Raw genomic sequence first — 25,878 nt, 5'->3', positions numbered from 1 at the left:
CACACAACTCTCTTAGCTCAGCGAGCCCTCTGGACCTGGGTCTAGGACCCAACAGGGGAATGGGTCCTAGGACACACATCCAAGCCCTGTCATTTTGCAGTGTGGATGCAGGTCAAGCTGCAGACCTGAGTCAGAATGTCAGTGTGGGCGTGTTACATGTCTGTGAAACGCAGGTTAACATGCAGTACGGACGCTCAGGCCTGGGCTCAGAAACACCAAGTCCACAAGCCCAGGTTCCACAGACCCGGGTTTACAATGCAGCGTAGATGTACTCTCTGTGCCTCACTTCCCCATCTGCTCCATGGAGATAGCAGCACTGCCCTACCTCACGGGTATATTAAAAGTTGTGAGGTGCTTGGGTAGCAATATCACAGGGGTCAGTTAAGTACCATGGATAGAGCCAGTGTCCTGAGTTTTGTTTAGTTGTTTTTGGTTCCTCCTGTAGGGTTATCCCTCAGCAGCAGATCTAACACATCACTTTGGTGTGGGTGGATGCTATAGCTGTGACCTTTGTGGCTTGCTAGACACTTTCTGTTTGAAATCCAGCCTCCTCTCTCACTTACTCGGCTTGGCATTGTTGTATTTCTTCTGTTCTAGTTTCCTGGTATATGTTGCTTTTCTAACTACTTCAGGCTGATGGTCTTTGGCTCCAGAAGCATATTAGATGTTGGTAGTATGAGTTTTGTCCTTCTGGCCATGGGTTTCTGAAGTTGTGATCCCAATAAAACATCATGGGGAGTGTTGTGATATTTGAACAATGCTAAAGAGAGATGCCTTGAATCCACTAGGGTTGGAGGTGGTTTTTTATTCAAGGATGAAATCCCGGCCCCATTAAAGTCAACGGGAGTGTTACCATTGGCGTCAATGAGGCCAGGATTTCAGCCCCCAAGCCTTTGCTATTTGTGTTGACTTTCCCACCAACTCATTTGGCTGTGCAGTGTGGCTGTACCTGAACTGATCTATCCAAGGGAATCGCTGAATTGAGTCATTTGGGAAGTATGGGGAATATTCTAGTATCCCCTGGTGAGCAAAGGGTACATTGATACCAGTGTGATTTGCAACAGCTCAGTAGCATTAAAAAAAAAAAAAAGGCCTAGTAGTCATTAGTAAAAGACCTAACGAATATCTTTTTCCCATTTCTTTCCAATAGATCAGCACCAGCTTTGGACCAAGGGCAACGAGGAATCTCACGTGCTTTCAGTGGTTCTTTTCCATGGTGTTGCCTGTATTCATTGTAGATTTCACACTCGGATCTCTTCTCTTTCATGGCAGCATTCATGACATAATGGGGCATCTGCGACTCTGTTCTTATGTCTCACTACTCAGATGGACACTGTGCATTATGCATAGTATTTCTGAACTTAGGCTGTGGGGACTTTATTATAGTGATCATGTTCTTAACCAAGTAATTTAGTGTCTGTATTTGCTCAGCAACATCTAATTTTACCATCCAGTCAAGTTCAGCGGTGTCAGTGATAATGGAACTTTATGTACGCAGTGTCATTGTCGCTGTGGTGTTCCCCGGATATCAGAGAGACTAGAGACAAAGTGAATGAGGTAATATCTTTTATTGGACCGACATCTGTTGGTGAGAGAGACAAACTTAGGCACTTATGCAGAGCTCTTCTTCAGGTCTGGGAAACATACTCACAGGGGGAACAGATTGTTTAGCATAACTTGTTAACACACATTTCAAGCGATCATGCAAAGTGAAGTGGCCCGTTAACGCCCCTGTAGTCACAGGAGGGAAAGGATGCAGTTTTATGTCATACGTGTCCTTTAGGCCATACAGAGGGATCTGTATCTGTGTCAGTGTGATGTGTTGTTTTGTTATTACATCCCAGCCCATTGAACACCTCTGGAAATTCATTAATGTTTTTTGCATTTTGTTCTGTAGACAAATTCTGCACCTGTTAGGTCACCTGGATGCATTTGCAGATGGATGTTTCATCTAAACACACCAAGGGCTTCCTGCATGGCATCAAACTGTACTTAAACGGTATGTGTCCTTGTAGAGACCAGTGTAACTGCTACGTAGGCGCCTTTGGGGACCATTATGTGAAACCAGCTTAGTTTTTATCACTAATTTGCTACTGAGGTTCTTAATGCATTTACAGAGCAGAACTCCCAAACAGGTTGGTGAGTGACGCTGGAAAGAAGTGAACGAAGGACGAATTTAAAAAGAGCTGTTGGAGCTGAGCACGGCATAATCACAGACTTTCTGGGTGCCCTTGGGCCAATCACTTAGTCTCTCAGTGTCGAGGGGTGATACTAATGCTTTCTGTCTTCACAGGGAGGTTGTGAGGGTGAATGAATTAAAGACTGTGAGGTGCTCAGATACTACAGAGGTGGGCGGCAGTAAGCACCTTCGATGGATGCCTTCTTGGGTCTTTAGGAAGGGAGCATGTCTGCTGTGAACCTTAGGGCAAGGGATCTCCTAAGGCAATGCATCAACCTTTGGCTGAGCCTGTAGTCTCCCAATCCCTACAAGCTTTAGCAAGCCTTGGAACTTGGGAATGGAGCTGTGAGAAGGAGGGAACCTCTGGGGGCAGGGGGGCTGCCATGAGCAGAGAGAATCTTGCCCCGTAGTGTTGCTAAGTGGGTCTGAGTGTCTCTAGCCAAAGGACACTGCTGACCCCCTCCCCATAGATGGCTGCAGGTCCGGTTTTATGTGCCCGGTTTCCAATACCCAGCGGCGGTCTGGGCTTCAGTGGCACTTTGGCGGCGGGGGGGCCACTCCAGGTCTTCCGTGGCACCAAAGGACCCCCTGCCGCCAAAATGCCGCTGAAGACCCCCGAGGCCTTCTTAGGCACGGGGCCCGATTCCGGGGAATCGGGGGCATCGGCTTAAAGCCGGCCCTGGATGGCTGAGCCTGAACCCCAGAACTTTGCCAGGGGGTCTTGTGGGATGGGGGCTGTTTGGAGAACCAGCCCCAGCTTGACAGCAGCGTAGGAGGAATGATGGTTTGCCCTGGCACTGCCAGAGAAGCAGACAGGCATCTGAGGCACGTGCCCTGGAGAGATCTGCTTTGGCAAGGCTCACATTGGGACAGGCCAGGAAAGCAACTTGGATTTTTATTTTTTTTGGGGGGGGGGCAGAGAGAGACTGGCGAGAGGGGGGCTCGGAGGAGGGTGGGGGTTATAGGTTGCTTCACACAAAGGAGAAAAGCAAGGAGCCAATCACAGGCTGCAGCCTTGTGATAAAAGGACCAGCGAGGCGGCTGGAGGGAGCTGGCAGGAAGCAGCTCCCAGGGCTGAGTCTGGGCAGAAAAAACCCAGCCGAGCCCCCTCCGTTCCTGGCCAGAGGGACGGACAGACCCTGCCGGGGAATCCCTCTGCTCTGCAGCCCCGCGAGGAGCCCTGGCCGGGCGCAGGGTGAGTGCCCGGTTCTGCGGGACACAACGGGGCGCGCAGCTCCGCCGGCCGGAGGAGACGGGGCTGCGGGCGGGGGGGCGATGGGGGCTGCTGCTCATCTCGGGCGGGCGGGGGGAGCGGGGACCAGCCCCCGGCGCCGGCGGGCTGGAGGGGCAGAAGGATGCCCGGGGGGGAAGGGATGGAGAGATGCACAGAGAGGCAGACACCGAGCCAGGGAGAAGGAGGCACATGGACCATTGCACAGCGGGGGGGCTCCAGCCCAGCCCGATTTCTGGGAAGGGGGGTTCATAAGACAGGCCGGACAGAAGGGGAAGGCGCCTGCAACTTTTGCTCTCCCAGGAGGCAGTGGGAGAAGGTCTAGATTCCCCCACTGGGGCCAGCATCTTCAGGCTGCATGAACCCCAAGTGGGGGGCCTGGTTTTGGCCCCAGAGCTTAATTTGTGCCAGGGCTGAGCCCTGGGCCGGGCCGTTCAGGGCCCTGTCGCCTCTGGGCTTGTCATATCAGTTATGAAAGTAAAACAATTGCCTTGCCAGGGGGGCCCCTCCAGGACATGGGGTCAGCCAGGGGCCAGGCAGCGTGAACCCGTAGCCCTCTGGGGAGAGGGGCACCTCTCTGAGCCTGGCCTGGCTTTGCAAGGTGAGGAGCTGGCCTGGAGGTGAGCAGAAGCGAGAATGAGCCGGCCAGGGGCAATGCTGGGCTGGAGAGACAGCCCTGAAGCCGGCTGGAACAGTTTGGTTCTAACTTGTGGTCCATCAGAAATGCCTTCTTGGTCAAACTGAACCATTTGGTGGCAATGTAGCGGTTGTGATGGAAACTTCAGCGAGTCCAGGCTTGCTTGCCTGGTCTGTCCTCTGCTCTGTGGTAGGGACATGCCTATGGGACGGGGGAGATGCAGGTTCAAGGTCCTGCTTTGCCTAATTCGAAGCAGGGAACTGAATCTGGTTTTCCCACACCCCAGGGCTATTGAGGTGTTTCTTATGCTCTCCTCCCCACCCTACTTCTTGTTTTCCAGCCAGCCCTCCTCACCCCCACTGTCTGCACCGCATGGTTGTTTTTTCCTCCCTTGAATTTCCTAGCCTTGATTGGGCTGTAACCTCTTCAGCAGCTCTTTGTCACATGCAGCAATACACACGAGGGAGGGGCTGGAGGGGTGTGTGTGTCCATTTTTAATGTGATCAGAGAAACCAGAGATGGGAGATGAACTGTTAGATCACAGCTAGTTTATCCCCCTTGGCTAATGCAGGATTATTCCTGACAGTGCATTTCCTAATGTCTCATCCAGTCCAGCTTTAAACCTCTTGAGCGACGGGCTTTCATGGCTTCCCTTGGGAGATTGTTCCAGGGTCTAGGAGTTTTAATAATAAAATCTTGCTCTTATCTAGCACTTCGCATCGGTAGATTTCAAAATGCTTTCCCAGGAGGTCAGGATCATTGTCCCCATGCTACAGATGGGGGAAACGGAAGCACAGAGAGATGACACACTGACCCGTTTGATTCGAATGGATCATTTAAAACCTAGTCCAGTTGAAACTGACGGGAAGTGACTTGTAGGCCAAACTTGTAGGCTTGTTATCCCCAATCAAGGATCAGGTCTCCATTGTGCTAACTGCTCTGCAAACAAAAAACCAAGAAGACAGCCCCTGAGGGTGCTTCTGTCTGCATGTTAGACAGGATGCAACTGGTAGATGCAACAGACCCATTGGCTGAGAGGATGAGAGAACCACAAAGCAGAGAGAGTTTAGTAGAAAAGCAGAGAGCGGCAAATTTGAAGGGGACAGTGGAGTTTCAGATGAATTAAGCCACTTTTCAGATGAATTAAGCCAGAACGACTGGCCTTCCACACCCTCTAATGTCTCCTACTTTTTTTTTTTTTTAATGTCTAGTCTCCAAATCACCTTGATCCAGAAATCCCAAGTGGTTTGTGTTTGGTCTCATCGGCACTGGTACCATTCAGTACTGGCGAGGTGTGGGATAGAGCTCAGTTTGACAGTCGTAGCCCTGCAAACTGTGATTCTCCAAGCACTCCTATCAGTGGTAGGCTGGGTTCTTGCAAGCATTTCTTGGGAGACACGCTAGCCTGGATGAATGGAACTGAGCCACCCTGGAGATGGAGTTGAAGAAGTCTGAGGGGTCCGATGCAGGGAGAGGTGGCCTGGAGCCAAAGAGAAGTCCAGTCTTGATGTTTGAAGGGGGACTCTCAGGCAGTAGAACTCCAGCGTGGTCCTTGTTATGGTTTTTATAAGGGCCATTAGTTTGAGTGGCCAACCCAAAACCCAGGAGGAGGCTTGATTATCAGAGGACAGGAGCTCATGTTCTGAAAACTATGCCCCTTTAAGGTGTCTCAGGCTGGACACCCCAAAAGTGAAGGATCCCAAACCACTAATCACCATGGAAATTCTTGCCTCTTTTCTGATGTGCTGAACACCCTGATATTCCATTGATTTTAATGGGACTTGTGAGTGCTCAGCATGCCTGACAAATCAAGCCTGTGTCTATTTATAGGCTCTCTAGCAGAAGAAAGCATAAGTGTTGAGTGTGTGTTCATATGTGAGCATCTCTAGGTACATTAAAAAAAACTAAGGAAATTACCAGACAAAAACATTGTTAAGATCTAGTTACTATTGTCAGGATGGACCAGTGGCTTCTGCTAATGCACCTTAGGAGAGTGGGATAGCTGCTTTTTTTTCAATGCCAGAAAACCAATAAATTCTACCTTCCGATCTACGTCAGAATGGTTCTCTCTGCGAGCCTCAAATGAACCGCTCAATGCCTTGTCTGTCCCGCTGTCTTAGCCATTTGCCTGTACCTAACTCCTACAGACCCTCTAGTTCTAATCATCTACCTGTGGAACTCTCCGCCCCAGTATGACTGAAAGTCAGAAACCACTGGAAGATTCTAAAAGGGGGGGCGGGGCAAATGATTTTATGGTCAGTGTAATTTGCAGCACTGTGGTATTCAAAGTGCCTGGGGCAGGTAATGAGCTGAGAGCAGCTGTGGGGATCAGGAATAAATCCCGTGCTCCCATACACAACCACGTATGCCAGTCTGGCTGCCTTACATGTATTGCTCTTTCCAACCCCTGAAGCATCAGGTAATGGCTGTTGCCAGGAGCAGGACACCAAATGGACCAGTATTTTGGCATGGCAAAGCTAATGCTCCTATGGGTTGGCTGGTGTCTAATTAGCTGAGCTACACAACAAGGGCCTGATCCTGAGATGAGCCAAGCACCGCCGACTCCCACTCACTTCAGTGTCAGCTTTCAGGATCAGGCCCAGCCAGGCTGCAGCCAGCTGGTAATGGTCCCAAGGGCAGCTATGATAGCGTGTGGAACCTCCCAAGGAGATGGCTTCCCTGCAGTGAGGCTTGAAGGCTGCTGGGAGGCTTTAGCAAGCGATTGCTTAGGGGGGAATCTTTCTCCCTCAGGATCGGCCAGTGAGCCCATTATGGGCAGCCTCCTCAGCCCCTGAGGGGCACAGGGAGTCCTGGGCCACTTTCTGGGGAGCCAGTGGGTCTAGAGGGAGTAGTGTGCAGCCCCCCTCAGCCAGACAGAGGAGCACGGTGATGGAAGGAGGAGTGAAAAAGGACAAAAGCTGTCAAGAGTTTATGGGATTGTCTCTGGGGCAGCCCCGGTAGGAACATGCCAGAGTCCAGATGCTTATCAGACAGACATCAGAAAGTGTCAACTCCAGCAGAAGATTTGCCTCCAAACCCCTCGGCACCTCTGACCTGCCGGCGAGAAGGCTGGAACTGGAGTAGGGGTTCTCCTCTTTGCTCCAAATTCCTGGCCATGGAGGTAGAAAATCCTTCTGCCACAGTGGAGGGAGGTTCAGGACTTGACCAGCGGTAACGACAATAAACAGATGTGGCCCAGCATCTTTACCAGCCAGTTAGGTATTTACGTGCCTAACTCCCACTGAAATAAGTGGGCGTCAAGAGCCTATAGACCTTTGAGGATCTGGGCCTTATGGCACAGAGCAAGCCACAGGGCCCTTAACTGCTCTCTTCATGAGAGTCAATTAGCCCCAGTAATTACCACATTGCAGTCTCATGTGCAAGTCCCAAATCTCCTCAAAGGAACTCTGCTTCCACCAGTGACCAGACTGTCCCAACCATCCCTCCAGCGTTGATTCTGGGCACCGCTTTTCCTGGTGGCTGGCACTTACATTCAGTGCAAGCTCACAGCGCTCTTGATGCATCTATCATGGCCAGCGTGCTAACTCAGGGCTTCCTCTGCTGAGAGCTGGGCCTGTCAGTCTGACGGGTTAGGGCAGATACGGTGCTGCTGCTCTCCAGCGTCAGGCAGGGGAACCCTTTGCCCTGCACCACTCCTCCAATCCCACTGGCGTCCAGCTGACTCTGCGCCTATCAACTGCAGGACTCCACCAGCAGTGCTTTCTCCAGATGCCTCCTTAAGACTCGCCTCTGTTGCAGTGCCCACAGGATGCTGCCGAATGAACACAGCTGGGCCCCAGGGCGAGCAGAGCCCAACACTACTTCTGGGAAATGTTCACTTTTAGTGCTAGTGCATCTGCCCTCTTCCTGCCCCAGTTTTTCTATTGTCTTGTCAGATCTCTCTGGGGACTGTCTTCTGACTACCTGTTTCTCAGCACCTGAGGCACTACTGCAATACAAATCATAACAATCGTTTGTTTTCTAATTGACCGCTCTGCTGTGCCTCAGTTTCCCCTGGCCATAAAGTAGTGGAGTCTCAGCACCCCCCTATCTGACAGGGAGCTGAGGGACTTGTACAGTGCTTTGAGATCCTGCTGTTGAAAGGCAGTTGCTATGGATCTCAACATTCCCATCTGCCTGGTGTCCTTCCAAAGACACCTGCTCCAGCCTCTCCCATTTTGCTTCCAAGGATAATTCTGGGGCTGAGGGGAGGGTTTTTTCCTCTCCATTCCAAAGTGGCTCGTGAAGTGTCGCCCCTGACAATGGCAGCCGTTTCTTCTAGAAACTTATTTCCCTTCAGCATCCTTCAACAGATTTCCTTCCCATGGGCAATCTTTCAAGAGGCAACTCAGCAGCAAGATGTGGCTGGAAAAGGGATAGAACTGTGGGCTTGGTGCTCTGTATCTGCACCCAATCCTGCAAGGCACTGAGCAACTCCAACTGAAGTCAGTGGTAGCTGCTGGGTTAGCATCTAGAGAAGGTACTTACCTGCCCGCTCACTGTAGTATTTGAACACCCTGTGAAGCAGGGCAGTGCTATTATTCCTATGTTATAGATGCAGAGCCAAGGTCCCACAGGAAAGCTGGTAGCACAGGGACTTGAACTCACACCTCTGCAGTCCCTGGCGAGGGCTTGCACCACTGGGCCATCTTTTGTCTCCCCCACCTTGGCTCTAACAGAGAATCACCCATGTGCTATTCATTCCTGGTCTCTATGTTTCCCAGTGTCTCACACGCAGTACAGGTCAGAGAGCGCTAGGGGGCGCTCCTAGTCTGCCACAGACTAACCCCGCCCTCCCATGACCTGCTCCAGCTGTTCTTATCCGCCCGCCCACCCCTCCAAGCTTCCAGTGAGAGCTCGCCGGTGAGCCCTGAGCGTGCTCAGACCCAGGCTCTCTCCTAGCTTGCACTAATGGATGGGGCGGTAAGGAAAACCTCCCCCTGCGGATACTCAGTTAGGTCCCCAATGTGTGTCCCCTGCCATCTGTGAGCCCGTCTGGACCCAGCAAAGTGGATGCTCGCGCTAGTGCACCTCCCAGCCCCGTGGGGATCAGAGTGGAAAGCCTCCTGCCGATCTAGCTTAGGCCAGTCAAGGCCCCAAAACTGTTGCTATAGAAATGGGGGCACCTCTGCCCGGTGCAGTGAGTTTGGTGGGTCTCAGAATAGCTCCACATGTCAAAAAAAATTCAGTTGGTGCAAATTGGTGCCCTGGCTGGCAGAGAAGGCAGGGGCTGAATGGGCCATGGAAACTGAGGGTGCACGGAGGCACGCTAGTGACTGTGTGTGTGTGAAATGTGCGCTGTCACTGCTTGCACACGATGGCTAAGCCAGGAGAATCAACCCCAAGGGCCGTCAGGCTGAGCTGTTTCACAGATGCTTCCGTGGTGCAGAGGGAAGAGCCGTGTCTAAGGTACTGAGTGCAAATCCTCCCCCTGTTCTGGGAGAGCACGTGTTGATTTGGATACCTGGCACCTTTCACCAGCCGGAAGTTTACTCAAAGGACGTTAGCAAATGAGGCCAGGTGCCCTTCACATGGTGCTGTTTCTCATGGACCTGCAGCGCGAGAGAGCCTTCCTGCCCTGTGCTTTACCCTTGGGAAAGTCTGACGCAAAGGCACGATGATCCGACCAGTAAACATACTCTGCGCAGTGCTTGTAATGGGAACCATATGCTTGAGAGGGGCCTGGTGCCTGATTTGCTAACCCTACAGGAAGCATTTTGGCTTTCCAAAGGACCGCTCACCAGCTGGCCAGAGGTTGCTCCAGGCCTGTGCTGACCGACCTGGGAGAAGAGAATGCAGTGAGAGGAGGGAGGAAATCTTCAGCTTTGCTTTGCCGAGAGGTACCACTGCCCCTCACAAATATACTGCCGAAAGTCTCCTTAGTCCTGTCAGAGCAAATGGCAGGTGTAGATTTCACTGTGGCAGGGCAGATCATGTCCTCTGAGTGACACGCCAGCATGGGGCGATGGTTAGCAGAATGCAGAGTTGGACAGACTCTGTGTGTGCCCGTGGGTGTGTGGAGGTTGTTCGTTGCGACGATCAGGTACTGTTTCTTTAAATCTGTAGCAGGAAACCGGGGGTGGTGGGAAAGATTCTAGGCAGAAACTCTTCAGTGAAGCAGAGAGTCAGAGCAGCTTAAGGGATAATAAATATATGGAGATATATGTAGCTCATAGAACTGGAAGGGACCCCAAAAGGTTATTGAGTCCAACCCCCCGTCTTCACTAGCAGGACCAAGTACTGATTTTACCCTAGATCCCTAAGTGGCCCTCTCAAGGACTGAACTCACAACTCTGGGTTTAGCAGGCCAATGCTTAAACCACTGAGCCTGTTTTCCTTATTCTAATAAAGTTCCTTGTTCAGTGTCAGCAGAAAGTGACTCATTTTGTGGTGCTGCACCATTGTCACATGGCATTCGTGGCAGCTGGAGTCCCTCCCACCCTGCAGATACCTTCAGCTTGTCTACAGAGACAATAATTAAATAAAAGAATGGAAGGGCCAGAGCCTGAGGTCCTGACTCTGGCATACACTTGCTGAAGTCTCTGGGAGTTTGCCTCAGCCAGGACTTCAGGACTCTGCCCCAAGCAAGTCCAGCTTTGGTGAATTGTCATGGACGGGCACAGGCTTCCTTCATGCTGTCCTGGTGCCCCCTCCATCCCACGCCCTGCCCTTTGTAAAACCATGACCTGGAGGGGCACCCTCTAATGGTGAAGGGGCAGGTCAGTCATCATCATCTATTCCATTCGTCCTCTCTCTGATGACACTGCTGACAAGGGGCAGGAGGTGACTGTTCCACTGGGGGTCTGCACTGAGTACCCACCAACTCATTGCCCACAGGTTCCCAAACAGGCGTCAGATGGCAGCAACTTTTGGCCTGAGTGGATGTTCCAGCTGGCACAGCGAAGCGGAAAACACAAAGTTTCCTCAACAGGGATTTTGTGCTATGACTTAAGATGCCCCAAAGCCCCGAGGAACTCTGCAGGGTGAGAATCCCAGCAGGAGACATTTCCCATGTCTCCCCTTCACGGCCAGCCGTGCTCACTCTCTGACAAGCTCCACTGCTGCTGAGTCAGCCCAGAGTTGCTCCCGACTGGGGGGAATCCACTCCCAGCGGCAGCAGGCGACAACGCTCCATTTCCCAAGAGCATCCGACGCCGAACGTCAATAGGGGCCATGAGAAAGCGGCACCGAGTCTGCTTGGTTATTAAAACAAAAATAATCAAGTCGCCCCTTTTGTTACTGCCAGTGTGACAAGCTTCCTGCGCTCGATGGGCCACAGCGCCGGATCAGGGCTGGATAATCGATTGTTAATTAGCACCCCCCACTAATAGAGAGCCTTTCATCGCTGGATCCCAAAGTGCTCTGCATTAGAGCTGGGTGGGAAACAGCTTTCCTGTCCCACGAATATATTCAAGAGTTTGACATTTTTCCCTGTCTCAGACTGAGATGAAAAGTCAAAATCTCAAAAATATTTGTGAAACAAAAAACGGACCCGCCCGCCCCCCAGTTTGAGTCAGTCAGAACATGTTGATCATATCAAAACATTTTGTTTTGATGTCGACCCTTTTTCTATTGATGAGAAAACAACATGTTGCAAAATTCCTGACCAGCTGTAGTCTACGGACAGAATTAGCCTTGCAAGGCACAGCCCTCCATGGGAGGTCCAGTTGGTCAAAATCACAAATGTCACCTTGCAGATGGGGAAACTGAGGCAGGCGGCTGCACAGTGCCTTGACCAAGGTGTCAAAGTGAGTGAGTTGCAGAGCCAGGAGTAGAAATGATGATAGGATTCAGCAGAAATCACTGCAAACCCAGCCGTGATCACTAGGCTGCAGTGGGCGTGATTCTCATTTGCACATAAAGGGGTGTAAATGGTACTGCCAGAAGGGTGTAGCACCCCCCTTTTCCAGAGAACTCAACTCCCATTTAGGCAACAAGGACTCAAGTTTTCAAGAGCCCAATATCCAGCAAGCACCCGCTGTGCTGGCCTCTTTGGGAAATGCAGCCCCTTCATTGTGGGTGCACTGAGTCCTTCAAAGACTGACCCATAAGGCACAAGTGCGCACGACTCGCTGGCTCCCTGCACGTAGTATTGCAGAGCCTGATGTGTTTCGTCAATGCTGGTTTACAGTCCAGCCAAACCCTGATTGGGCAACCTCCTGTGTTGAGAGACTGGGGACCCAACTCCTCGCTGGCGTGACGCCACTGAAGTCAGTGGCGTTGTGCCAGGGATGAATCTGGCCCAGTCCCCTCCACCTCCATTCAAAGACAAGCTCTGTTACCTAGCTGGTTTTTGCTGCTTCCTGCGTGATCACTGATAGTTGCTCTGTTGGCTTTGTTCCAGCAGGAGTGACCTTAAGAGCTAAGTATCCTCTGTGGTGGATGGAAACAAGTCTCAATCCCCTGTGTGGCCAAGGGCCAGCGACCAGTCCCACTTCTTGGTGTGTAACGCGCACCCGCCACAGACAACATCTCTGCATATGGCTGCTCCCCTCTCTCTCCTCCGCTAACGCTGACCTGCTCTCCCTCACACAAGATTGCCTTCTCCTGCCATGCCTGTCTCTCTCTCTGCTTCATCATCTCTGGTTCGTTCCAGAGCTCAGCCCCTCTTGTTCGCCCGCAGTGTCATTGTCCCACACACGCTCTAAGGGGCTTATCTGTCCCTCCATTGCTGTAGTGTCGGAGCATCTCGCAGTCGCTAGCGTACTTATCCTCACAACGGACCTGGGAGGGTACAGATGGGAAACCAAGGCACAGAGAGGCTGAGTCTTACCCGAGATCACACAGGAAGCCAGTGGCAGGACCAGAGAGTGGGGTCCCTGCCCATTGCACCACGCTTCCTTCCTGCTCTGTGACTATTTCTTCCTGTTCTAGAACACTGTAAAACTGTAGGAACTGAGAGGCAGTGTGGCCCAGTGGCTAGACCCTGGAGTGACACTCAGAAGAGCTGGGTTCTGTTCCCTGCCAGGTGACCTCTTTGGGCTCAGTCACCAAGTTCAGCTGGGAATGATGCAGCCTGGAAAACCCAGGCCCTTGATGCCACCTGAAGAGTTTGCTTGTTTAAAGCTGTTCTCCCCGCTCCCCCCCCCCAGAGCGTGGCTGAGCGTGCCGGCTCCGTGTTGCCACGCTGATTGGCCCCATATGATTGGCAGGGGCTGCCCGGGTTGGCTAGAGGATCTGGACCCATTAGCCGCCTGCAGCACACCAGGGATGTCTAGCCAAAGCTTTCCCACAGACTGATGGGCGATGGCTATGGGCAAAGCGCAGTGAGCAGGTGGTGGTTCTCGAGCGGCAGCACTGCGCTCCGGACAGCGGTTCTAGAGCAGAGGGGGTGGCACGCAGGAAGTCTGTTCTGGGATGATGATGGAGCCTGGAAGGAAGTTCTGGAGCAGAGGGAGAACCTCCTGTAATGCTACCCTTGGCCACGATACTGTGCATGGAAAGGCTGCTCTAGAGACACTGGTAAAGCCTCTATGGGCTGGGAGGGCGACAACCTTTCTGAATGCTTCGATGCTGACAAGTATGGGCCCTGCAATTCACCGTCTGTGCAGCTCCCAGCAGCGGAGGCTGTCGTGTAGACATGGAGCCGGTGTTCTTACCATCATATCCTCTGATCCCGACTCCTGAGCCCTGTCTGCACTAGCACCTCCATTGGCGGGGCGGCCGCATTGCGGGTAGCTGCCACCCGGTGGGTTCTGACTTAACACAGGATATTTGACCCACCCTCCTGAGCGCACCCTTCCCCTGGCTGCTTTCACAGCTGCCTCCCTGTCCTCTGGCAGGAAGGATGTGTAGCAACATCTCCTATTCAATCCCTGCAGAGCTGTGCACTGTGGGGCCCTGCCACTGGGCCTTTGTTACTGAGACGGGGTCTGAGCCGGGTACGTGCACAGAGGGGAGGGTCTCTGACATAGGTCTGCGCAGTGCAGGGGGAGCTTTGGTGGGGGCTTTGGTGGGGTGTGTGGAAGGAGGAGGATTGAAGGTATGGGGCATGGTGAGGGATGTGTGAAGGGTGGGGCTAGGTGAGAAACCTAGGTGCTTTCTGCACGTCTTGGCAACTGTTTCCCCGTCCGCTGGTGTCTTGCTCTCTGGACATATTTTGGGGCAGCGGGGATGACACTCCCATGACCCCAGGGAACAGGCAGGTTAGGCTCTGGGCCCCCCAGCCTGGAGTGGGTTTACATCAGGGCAGTGAGGTACAGGGCAGTGCCAAGCCCCCTGGCATCGGAGCCTGTGCCCTCCACCCCGCGCTGGGCAATGCTGTCACTGCTCTACCAGGGCAGACTGTCTCTGTGTTTTCTCTGTAGGTCTCCCCAGCCCCGAGCGTCTCCTTGGTGCTGAGAACGTCGCATCCCCAGAGGGCCAATCTCCTGACTAGGACAAAGCATCTCAGCTTGTTGCTCGGCTCCACCCCAGCCGCGGCCTCTGCTGGAGCTTGACGGGGCCCGGTAAGAGCTTTGTTTTCTTTTTAAGTCCTGGTTCTGGCTGGAACAGGAAGCTTCTCGGGAAGTCCACAGACCCCTTTGATGGCCCTAAGGAGGGAGAGGGCCCTGGTTCACTTTTGAAGGGTGTGTGCTCTAGGGCAGGCCCGAGGCTGGGGCCCGAGACCCTCCAGGTGGGTCTGGATCATGAACCCCCTTGTTAGTGGGTGTTTGGATCCAGGGTTCTGGTTCCGGTGGGCAGTGGCTGGCCTGCTCTGACCCCGCCGAGCATGTAACTCCGGCTGCACAGCTGGGCAGAGCAGGAAATAACAAGCAAACCACAGAGGAGACGGGAAATGAGTTGGGTAAAATCGGAGCCACTTTCTCAGGGGTTGCAGCGCCTGCAAATCCTGCACGCTCGGCCTGAGGGCAGCACAGAGTCTTGTGGGAGGCCGGGAGGGGCACCTGGCCCCTCCTCCAGCTAGAGCCGAGGGTCTGTGCAGGGGGTGACCCCAGCTCTCTTAAAACCATACCCACTCTGTGCGTGTGCCTGCATTTCTCCACGGCTTAGCACCCCCCGGGAGCTGGGCAAGGCCCCCCACCGTTTCAGGTGCTCCCCCAGGACCTGTGTGTCTCCAAGTCAGCCTGTTCTCCCCACAGACAGATCACTCACAACCCCGTTCAGGGTCCCTCTGTTTGCTGGGCTCCCTGCCTTGACAGAACAGCTGCGTGACTGGCCTGGAGTCTGGCCCTGGTATCCGTGCTGCTAACGGCTCCGCCATTATCATTTCTCTGGAGCATCTAAGAGCCCCAGTCATGGGCTGGGTACTGTACAGTCACCCCCAAGTGCATGCTGGGAGGCTACTAGCCAGAGCCATTGTGTTTTTCCCACTGCCCCCCATGAAGTTAGCTGGCTCCAGGAAAGCCCAGTGACCCAGTGCAGCTACACAGAGTCTCCCCCTCATTGTCGGGGTCACGCGCCATGTTCATTCAGTTACTGCAGACTGGTGTTCCTAGCCTATTACACAGCAGCTTCCTGTTTACAGATAAGTGCCCGGCCACTAGAGTGACCAGTTGTCCCGATTTTATAGGGACAGTCCCGATTTTTGGGTCTTTTTCTTATACAGGCTCCTATTACCCCCCACCCCTGTCCTGATTTTTCACACTTGCTGTCTGGTCACCCTACCGGCCCATGGGCTAAACTCAGCTCAGGGTGGAGCTCACAAAGGTATTTAGGTGCCTAACTCAGCGTTGATACCAGTGGAAGTTAGGCACCTTTGTGAATCCCATCCTGGAGCGCTCAGGCTGGGATTTTCTAAGGGGCCTGGGAGATTTGGGCGCCTAAATCTCTCCGATTCCTTAGACAAGCCCAGGAGCTTGATCCGAGAGGCTGGACCCTGGGGAAGGAGGAAGGTGTTGTCAGGCAAGGGACAGCACTGAGGATTTGAACCACCTCCTCCCCAGTGGCAACAAGCCGCTCAGTTATCGCTGTGCTTTCCCCGTGTCACAATGTGGAAGCCTGGAGCTGCTGCCCCCCGGGGCTGCTCGGCAAATTTGCCCAGGACCCAGCTTGTGAATTCACCTGGTCAGGGTCAAGTCTCGAACTGGCGGCAGCTTGTCTGGGGCAAGGGAGTGGATCTGCCCTAACGAGCCATGCGCCTCTTGGCATTTCATCCCCAGCTATCACAAGGGGCCAGACTTAGCCACAGCCACCCGGCAGCGTTTGGCCACCAACGTCAACCTCAGGATTAAACCAAAAGACAGAGGAGGAAGGAACCATGTTCCAGGCCAAGGGACCAGCCAGCGCGACCTCCACTCACGTAAGTGTCCTCCTCACCCCCAGGAGTTATTATTTCACACAGCAAGAGTCGGAACCGCCCCCCAAAGGAGCTGCATGTTTCCAGGGGCAGAGATCACGCACTGAGCACTTGGAAACATGCTTTGGGTCATGGGTGATCAATCAGCCATTACTGCAGCTGGTCGAGTGGTTAAACCCTCTAGGTGTAATGCAAACCCACTCAGTGTCATGCCATCCAGGGGCAGCTGGGCCGAGTTTGATGCGGCTGCTGCAGACTTGGCTAAGAGCGCAGGGTATGCTAGTGCCAGAGGTCCGTGGGCCAATGCCCGCTGAGCCACCCAGGGTGAGTGTTGCATATGTGAGGCTCTTTGGGGGACTGCAGCTTGATGTGACACTAGAGTCTTGTTTTCCTCACTCTGGTCGCGACGTGGCCATGATCCCTGGCATTTTCACCCTCTTTAGCATGACCGTGTCTGCTTCCAAAACTGCATCTCCAAGCTGTATTGGTCACCATGGAAAATATTTCAGTCATCCAATCAGGGAGCAGAGATGATGCCACGTCACTTAATTGACCAGCCAGACAACAGGGACAGTGACTAGTCTGAGCAACAAATTCACTACTATCCAGGGGCGCTGGAAGAATTTTTATAGTGGGGGGGCTGAGAGCCATTGAACCAAACTGGATATAATAGAAACCACTTCAAACCAGGGGGCGCGGCAGCCCCCACCCCCTCGCTCCCCTAGTTTCAGCACCTGTGCTACTATCCCATTGGCTGAAAACAATTGGCCCAGGCTATCTGGAGGATACTTACCAGTACTGACCATGTTAGAAAAGAATCGAGATCAGCGATGTCTTGAGGAAGGGTTTGACCTGAGGTGGTGCCTTTTGGGCCAGCTTTTCACAAGAGCTCACCCCCGCGTTGGGTGCTGAGCAGTGGTGAAAATCGAACCATTAACTATCACAGTGGTGGCTGCTAGGTACTTTGGAAAATCTGCCCCCCAGTTGCGACTGACAAGCGATCGGAAATTTGACTCCAAGGAAGCAGACATCTGATTAGCTGGGTCTGTGGCCCGCCGGCCATGTTACCACTCACGGCTTTCCTGCCTTGCGGTGCTGAGTGCTTATTTGTGTTTCCATGGCAATGTCTGTGATCTCCATCAGGAGCATCTGTATCAGTCAGGATCAGGCTAGGTAGAGATGGACGAAGACCCGAGAACATCCCGTGCTAGGACAGGAGCTAGTCCTTCCCCCGAGGGACGACGTGGCGGATGTTAAACAGGCAGTGCACTTGACCTGAGGCTGCTGAGAAGTGATGAGACATGGGACGCTGCCGATAGAGTTGCCCATGGACGTATTTCAGCTCCAAAGTAGTGATGTCTTTCCCGGTTCAGTGAAGTGGTTCCCAGGGGCACTGAGCGTGCCGGCCAGGCACACAGATGTCTGGGCCCATTTACCCATCAATGACGAGACGTGCAGGTCAGTTACACGGGCGTCTGTGGGACTGTGTGGAGGTTTCGCTCTGCAGTTGACCCCTTGGCAAAGGGGCAGCTTCGTTTCTAACCCTGCAGCTGCTTCTGCCCAGTCAAGGGAGTCCATCTAGTTTCACAGGGCCTGATTTTCTTCTCCATTCTACAGCTCTCTCCACTGGGTGACTCCAGGCTTGCGCTAGTGTGACTGAGGCCTTGTCTTCACCTTAGGGTGACCAGGTCTTGCAATTTTACAGGGACAGTCCTGATTTTGGGGTCTTTTTCTTATATAGGCTCCTATTATGCCCCCCCCACCCCATCCCGATTTTTCACATGTGGTGTCTGGTCACCCTACTTCACCTACAGTGGTGCAGCAGCACAGCTCTCCTGTCGGCATCGTTAATCCACCTCCCCGAGAGGCGGTAGCTATGTTGACGGGAGAAGCTCTCCGGTCGGCGCAGCGCTATCTATGCGGCGGGTAAGGTCAGTGTAACTCCGTTGCTCAGGGGTATGGATTTTTCACACCCCTGAGTGACGTAGTTATACCGATATAGGGCTGTAGCATAGACCTGGCCTGAGAGGAGAATTTGGCCCCTGGCCTCAGCGGTATTGTGCCAGGCACTGAGAACAGCTGGGAAATGTCTGTGGAGGTGGCTCCTGGAATTGGGCATTTCCCGCATGTGTGTTACACAAACTGTTTCCCCCGAAAATACCGATGGAGCCAGAGAGAAAAGAGGCGGTGCTGGGAAAGGCGAAGGGGTGGCTGGAGGGAGAGAGAGGGAGCCTGTTCCAGACAGAAGCCTCTTGCAGTAGCAGGCTATTGTGGGGGGACAGAGAGGAGGCTGGGGAAGTGCAGAGGGAGGGGAAGGAGAGAGTTGGTCAGGGGCGGCTTTGATGCAGCAGCCAAGCCTGGAGTTACAAAGCCTTAGCAAACAGGCTGAAACTGGCATATTTCCATTACCCACTTCATTGACTTCCCTGCTCGCTGAGTTGGGTTACGCTGCTGAGTAACGTGCCTGAAGCCCTGTGTTCCTGAACGGCTGGTTGAGAGATGAATTCTCTGGGCCTGATCCTCCACCGCCATGTGTGACACACAGTCACTTATGCCAGTGCTCCCAGGTCAAACGGGGAGTGACTCACACCCGCGTTGCACCGTCAGCGACAAGCCAGGGGAGCAGAGTCAGGCCACTGGGTGGAGCAGGTGAGGTGATGGGGCAGATGAAACCGAGGTGCAATGGCAGTAGAATCTCTGGGCACCGGGGCTGGGTGAGATGATGCAGCTGACATCGGTAGTGCCAGGGTGCAGGGCCCTGTGCCACTGGAGTGTTGTTATGCTTATAAGAAGCACAGAGGATCGTTTTCAGGGGAAAAGGCAATACGCTGCATTTACTGACGATACAACAAATTAGCATATGCATTTAATTACATTACACACACGCACACAGAGTCCCACCAGTCAACGTTATAGTTACCAGTCCAGACTCCGGATCGATCCAGTGGCCAGCTAGGTTGATCACGGGTAGGAAGAAGCTGGGTTCTGTCAGTCCCGACACGACGCTCTGGGAAGTCTTGGCAGGGCGAGCCCAAAGTTTCATGGCAAGGTCCCCTGTTTTTACAGTGATTTTGTTTTTATTGGGACCAATGAGTTTTGCACCGTCCTGCTGTAATTAATTGTTGTTTGTCGAGTGTTTGGTTTTTTAAATTGTTGGGTCTTTTTATTTTTGATTTTTTTTTTGAGGGAGTTATTTTATGCTGGTTTTGATTAGAGCTCTTTTATTTTTATTGCTCGGGCCTGTTTTATTTTTTGAGTTGTTAATTTGCCTGTTTTTGACATTTTAACAGGGGCTCGGTGCAGCCTTCTGGTGCGCGGCCCGTTTGGCGCCGGGTTTTTTTAGACGCTCTGGTTTAGTGATGGCCTTGACACTTAGTCTTTAATATACATTTTTTTTATTTACACACAAAATAGAATTAATTTACACAGAACATTTTGAACAGGGGCCATTACATTGCGATGCAAAAGACAAACAACAACGGCTTCTTTGACTTATTTTAAAATGCTAAATCTACAACCAAGTGGTGACCCTTAAAGGTTTGTTACTACCTTGAAATTAGTCCCTGTACAAAGAAATTCTGGCAGATGCATGTCTACCAATGGCATATTAGGCCAGTCCTTTTTGCTACTCAGAAAGTGTGGCTGGCAGGATATGGTCAAATCATACAGGAATACATTTCATTATTATTTTATTATTTTAAATTATACAAACTACAAACATAAAATGTTACTATTACTTGTCCCCTTTTTGACCCTTCAAGACCAGTTCTTGAGTGGGTCATAGTTTATTCAACTGTTTCAGAGCAATATATTGAGAGGCAATTTGAGCTTGTGGGTGTAATTTAACAAACATGCTTTTTGTTCAACAGCACATACAAGACATTTCTAGCAAGCAAACACAGGCCACTATTAACACAACTAGTAACAGGTGAAACATAATAAACAATATGCCCTTAGAAGTTGGGGACCAGCCTCTAAAAACGTCATACCAGTGATAGGCTGGGGTTCTTTTTAGACCTCGCAATTTGCATGTTTTTATTTGCATGTAATATTTGAATGACACATTTCCCTCTATTCCTTTGTGTCTGTGCTTTATTGGAGATGATTAAACCGGTTGATCCTTTTGGTGGCAGGCAAATGGAGCAGAGCAAGTATATCTGCAGTGAGCTGTGGTCTGTTTCATGCAGCTGGAGTTGAGTAATGCCTGTGTTAGTGTCTCTGCTTGGGAGGCTAGGGGGAAAGGAGAAAGGAAGCAGTCAGAGAGGAAGGCTGGTTTTGTGGCTGAGACAATGGATTGGGATTCAGGAGTTCTAGGGTCAATTCTCTGTTGTGCTACAGGCTGCCAGGGTGACCTTGGGCAAATCACTTGACCTCAGTGACTTGTGCTCAGTTCCTCATCTGTAAAATGTAGATACTGAGACTTCCTTTTTCCCACCCTTCAGCTGGTTTATCTCTTCGGCTTGTAAACTCTTTGGGGAAGCAACTGTGGGTCTGTGGAACACCTAGCTCAGCTGCGGTATCTCAGCACAGCTGTAATACAATGAAATAATAAGTGCAGCCAGCCAGTCATGTCACTGACCGGGTTATGGGCTGCAATAATGGGTGCGTGTGTGTATCAGCAAGCATCATTCCCGAGCCATGGATTAAGGATGGCCATCATACGCTAAGCTCTTGCTTGGCTTGTCTCATTACGAAATCTCTGGGCTTCCTGTATGACGAGGGACAGCAGCTAGAGCGGGGGCTTAGCTGGTAAAGTGGGGTGAAGCATCTAGCCCCCAAACTCTGATCTGCAATGCCTGAGGATTCACTGAGAGGTGTGTCTGCCTGTCTGGCAGCTGTGTGGATGTGGGGCCATGTTTTCCAAAGCGCTCAACTCCCAATTAGGGGTCAGAGTAAAGGCCAAACTTCTTAAAAGTGGACCCAGTGTGCTGAGCCCTGACAAATCTGGCCCTGATTATGGGGGCTGGACTTTTGAACATTCTGGCCTAAGCATGTTGAGTGCCCTCTAGTGGTAGTTCCAATTATAGTACTACTTAGTACAGGAAATGCCGGTTGGACTACGTTACCCAGAAACCTTAGGAGGAAGTTGATTGTTTCATATGGAGCTGTCATAAACAGATAGCTAAGAGTTACTGTCTTTTTCACCTATAAAGGGTTAACAAACAGTGACCTGCCAACACCTGACCAGAGGACCAATCAGGAGACAAGATACTTTCAAATCTCATGGAGGGAAGCCTTTGTTTGTGGGTTTTGGGTTTGGCTTTGTTCTCTCTAGGTCCTGGATGGGGCTAGAGGTGCAACCAGGTTTCTGCCAATCTCCCTGCTACAGTCTCTTATCTATTCAGAATTGTAAGTAAGAAAAGGTGGTCATAGTCTTTTAATTTGTTTTTTTCCATTTGCATATGTGTACTTGCTGGAAGTAGCTTAAATTGTGTTTCTGCTGAAGAAAGTTTCTTTCTATTGTTTATAAGTTGAAAGACCCTGTAACTGTTTACCATCTAGAGTACAGAGATAAACCTTTTACTTTTTTTCTTTCTTTTTTTATTAAAAGTTTTGCTTGTAAGACCTGTTGATTTTTCTCTCCTAATTAAGGCTCAAGGAAATTGAGTCTGTATATACTAGGGAATTGGTGGGAAGCAAGGAGGGAAAGGTAAATTTCCTCTTTGTGTTAGATTCAGGCAGCTTGAATCTGTATTGCCTCTGGGTGAGGGGGAGAGAGAAACTTGATTTCTCTGTGTTGTGTTTCAAGGAATTGAATCATGGTATCTTCTAGTGTACCCAGGCAGGAAAGATCTGGGAGGAGGTAAAGAGGTGCGAGGGAATGGTTTATTTCCCTTTGTTGTGAGACTCAAGGAATCTGGGTCTTGGGGTCCCCTGGGAAGGTTTTGGGGGGACCGAAGGGTATCAGGCCCTAAAAATTCCTGACTGGTGGCAGAGCTACAGAATCTAAGCTGGTAATTAAGCTTAGAGGACTTTATGCTAATACCCACATCCTGGACTCTAAGGTCCAGATTTGGGAATTATACTATGACAGGAGCATGAAAAATAAAGCCTTGGTGTGTCATCAGCAACGAACCTAAACGTTCCTTTAAAACGAACCCCCTCCCACACGTGTCTAATCTGCCACAATGTCTCTGCTTCCCAGTCAGGCACCAGGTATCTCTGCTGCCTGGCCGGCTCCTTCTCCTGCTGCATGTTGGGTGAGTCTCTCACTTTGATTTCTCCCCCCACTTTAGGAGGCAAAGAGCAACTCTGGAGGCAGCATGGTGCAGCGTTCCAAGGTACCTCACCCGCACGATCCTCTCATCCCCATTCCCCACCTTCGGGGCTGCATGTTCTGAACGAGGCGGCGTAACTCAAAGGCAATGGATAGCTCTGGCATGCCGGGGGCTGGGCCAAGGTGGCTTTTGCCCCGAGTGTGTGATAGGCGATATATGGAAAGAACAGATCACAAGGCAGCCGGTTCCCACATCACCTTGTGCTCTGTGCCTATAGCTGCTGTCAAGCGAAGTGGGGCTGGGTCACCGTTTGGATGAAAACCTCCAGGGAAGAGCTATTTTCTGGGGGTGGGGTAGGAGGTGGATGTCTCCGGTTTGCACAGATCCAATGCCCCAGCATTCAGGCTAATTTGAAATGCTAATAATGACCCAGTGGGTGGGCCTTGGGGGGCGGCCAGACACCTGTGTTCCCTTGATGCTGTCGGGCATTCAGCAGGCGGAGCTTTCCCCTCACCCCCATCTCCCTTTGGTTTCGGTGCGGCGCAGTCGTTCAGCCTGAAAGCCCAGGTGAAGGAGATGTGCGCGGCCTGCCAGAAACCCGTCTACCCCATGGAGCGGCTGGTGGCCGATAAATTCGTCTTCCATAATGCCTGCTTCTGCTGCAAGCACTGCCATGCCAAGCTCAGGTGAGGAGGGGGCTGGGCTGGGGGCGAGGTTGGGCTGAGCCCCCACGACTCACAGCCCTTTGCTCAGATCAAGTGCTGGAGTCCTGAGAAAAGCCGTGCAGGGCAGGGCACTGCCCAGAGCTCTCCTGGAGGCACCAAAGGCCCGGAACCGCTGCGCCGGCCGGAGCGGCAGCCCCAGGCATCCCAGCATGGCTGGAGCACGTATTAAGGGAGGAAACTCGAATGTTGGTTGAATGCAATCAGCGGGCCTCAGAGCACTGACGCGCCCTGGGTCCCATGCCAGCCTGCACTGGGTCAGTACTGGGAGTCTTGGGAGCGTCGCTAGTTTGGCTTCTCCAAAGGCCGGGTCAGGATGTGGAGACGTGACAGGGCTTTTCTCCCGTCCTACCCCTCACTGGTTCCCCCAGCTCCACTCCTCAAGCCCCTCTGCTCTGCTCAGCCCCTGCTCCCCTCTGCCTCAGTCTCCCTTTTGAAGTCCCTGTTGCCCTTGCGCCCCTTGTGGCCTGCTGGCGTCTCCTGGTGCTCGGCTGCCCCCGGGGCTGGCTGACCCGTGCTGCCTTCCTTTCAGCTTGGGCAGCTATGCAGCGCTGCACGGCGAGTTCTACTGCAAGCCCCACTTCCAGCAGCTGTTCAAGAGCAAAGGCAACTACGACGAGGGGTTCGGGCGCAAGCAGCACAAGGAGCTGTGGGTGCACAAGGAGGTGGAGAGCGGGACCAAAACGGCGTGATGGGGCCCATTCCCGCCCCCCCCCGCGCAGACCCCAGAAGGGGCAACGTGGAGCGTACAGCTGAACCGAGGGCTGACTGAGCTGCTGTAAAGCAAAGGTGACCTGCAGGGGGCAGATGCCACCTGGCTGCAAACAGCCACATGGCCGGGGCATAGAGGGGGGGGTCCTTTGGCAGGTGGGTGCTGGGAAACACAGGGCTCAGTGGGGACGGTTGGAGGGGGCCGACCTGACTGGAGGATAAGCCTTGAGATCAGGTGCTCAGTGGGAGAGGGTCAGGGCTGGCCTGCGTTTATCTGCTAATATCTATATGGCCCGCCCCTTTGCAGAAATCGGGGAAGAGCCACTGGGTGCCCGCCAGACGAGCATGCAAAGTGCACTTCCTTTAACCCCGTCCCCATTCACGAAGCCCAGGTGTCAGCTGCTCTGGAGAAGGAAGCAGCTCGGAGCCTACAGAGCCAGTGCCTGGTGTCAACTGCCCCCCTCCCACTCCCGACCTGCCTGCTGGTGCTGGCGTGAGAAGCGGGGGGAGGGCGGGGTCGCTCTTTGGTTTGCAGCAGCTCAGGCCAGCTGAGGTTGTTCAGCCTTCCCAAGGTTGCCCCGTGACCGTTTAATGTTGTCTGTCTGGTTTTTCTATTTGCCTTTGACTGGTACGTTCTGCACCGGGCTGCGGCCACGTGCTTTTTTTGATTATTTTTGTAATACAGGGTTTCCGAGCCTTGCCTGCCTCATTCTGCTTTCTGGGGGTCAGAGCTGATGGTGGGGGTGAGTGCCCCCTGCTGGCCAGATGCTAGAGTTGACTGCCCCAGAAAGCCCCCACTTTGCCAGCCACATGGTCAGGAGGTGCGGGGGGTGGGGGGTGGGGGAGGAGGCTGCCTCCCCTGCCTGGGAGTCATACCAGGCCCTTTCAGGTAGCATTTCTGTGAGTGAGTCACAGGGGAATCTCCTCATGGCTGGGCTGGGCTGAGCTAGCCGTCACCCAGGGCAGTTCAGCCTACAGGTGCCACTAAGAGCTGACTGAGTAAGTCTAACTGAGCCTGTCTCCAGACCTGCAGCCAGGGTGTCTGAGCAGGGGACAGGCAGCAAGCGACGTGCTGGCGGCTGCATGCAGAGTGTGCATCGCACAAGTGTGTGTGTGTGTGTGTGCGCGCGTGTGCACGCACATGTGTGCATCTGGCAGAGGGTGGGTGCAACAAAGCAGACTCCATATACTGAACACTGGCTGACCTCCAGCACACTCAGCGCAAGGTGCCTGATGTGGTTAAAGGAGGACGAGTGAGGCTGGCTAGCGGCTGGTGTAAGGGAGGCCAGCGTGCCATAGAGGCTCCCACCCCTTCCCCATTCAGCCAGTACTGCTGCACAAACACCAGTGCACGTTTCCCCCATGATCATCTCAGCCGCTGGTGGGGGCGGGGGGGGAACGCGGGCGCTGCAACCCCCTCCCCGCTTGCCAAAGCCAGATTCTACAGTGACACAAATCACCACCCAATCGGCTTTCTGATGCACCCAGGGCATGGCCCCAGGCTTCCTTCAGCAAGTCATTGGGCTGCTCCATACCTCAGTTTCCCCATCACCAAACTGGGGAGTAGTGAGCCTGACCCACCTTCTCAGCCCCTGTGGAGGGGTGGGGGGAGGAGGGATCATGAACCTCCAGGGTGGGCCTTCCCGCCCAGTGCTGGCTCTCACGCCATGTGTACAAAAGCCTTGGTGCTAGGCCAGCCGGGGGCCTGAGCTAACTGGGTTGGGCTGGGCCCGGTTTGGGGGGGGCAGGGGTAGGCAGCCGGTCCCCCCCCCAATTTGTGGGTCACACAGCATGGGCGCTGCAGTGGGTATCACCGTGCTGTAATGATTGGGGGGGCGGGGGGAAGGCTGATGCACCAGGGTGCCCAGCAAGCAGCGGCAGGCGCTGGTTCTGTTCAGACCCCAATTGGCCGCACGCCTGGCTATGCACACTGTGGGGGGGG

The 25,878-nt window shown here is 53.0% G+C and overlaps 1 protein-coding gene across 4 annotated transcripts; it reads left to right on the top strand.

Annotated features, from left to right (window-relative positions):
* The first annotated feature begins 1,890 nt into the window (after positions 1 to 1,890).
* LIMD2 (LIM domain containing 2) lies at positions 1,891 to 24,635 on the top strand. 4 transcript variants are annotated; one of them, XM_050935178.1, is made up of 6 exons: positions 1,891 to 1,999; positions 14,355 to 14,495; positions 16,149 to 16,288; positions 22,522 to 22,566; positions 23,050 to 23,189; positions 23,758 to 24,635. In XM_050935178.1, exons 3-6 carry the CDS (start codon positions 16,247 to 16,249, stop codon positions 23,915 to 23,917), a joined length of 387 nt encoding a protein of 128 aa, XP_050791135.1. In that variant the 5' UTR covers positions 1,891 to 1,999; positions 14,355 to 14,495; positions 16,149 to 16,246; the 3' UTR covers positions 23,918 to 24,635. The 4 variants fall into 4 exon arrangements, with proteins under 4 accessions (XP_050791135.1, XP_050791133.1, XP_050791134.1 ...); XM_050935176.1 differs by lacking the exon at positions 1,891 to 1,999 and adding an exon at positions 3,220 to 3,374; XM_050935177.1 differs by lacking the exon at positions 1,891 to 1,999 and adding an exon at positions 13,817 to 13,928.
* The last annotated feature ends 1,243 nt before the right edge of the window (positions 24,636 to 25,878 follow it).

This window comes from Gopherus flavomarginatus, chromosome 25, assembly GCF_025201925.1.
Source record: "Gopherus flavomarginatus isolate rGopFla2 chromosome 25, rGopFla2.mat.asm, whole genome shotgun sequence".
NCBI classification, from domain to species: Eukaryota; Metazoa; Chordata; order Testudines; family Testudinidae; genus Gopherus; species Gopherus flavomarginatus.
This window is presented reverse-complemented; position numbering and strand designations above follow the sequence as displayed.

Coding starts and splice junctions, on each gene's coding strand:
- LIMD2 (XM_050935178.1), top strand. CDS start 16,247: ATGTTCCAGGCCAAGGGACCAGCCAGCGCGACCTCCACTCAC. Junction 16,289..22,521: donor CCAGCGCGACCTCCACTCAC/GTAAGTGTCCTC, acceptor CCCCCACTTTAG/GAGGCAAAGAGCAACTCTGG. Junction 22,567..23,049: donor GCATGGTGCAGCGTTCCAAG/GTACCTCACCCG, acceptor GGTGCGGCGCAG/TCGTTCAGCCTGAAAGCCCA.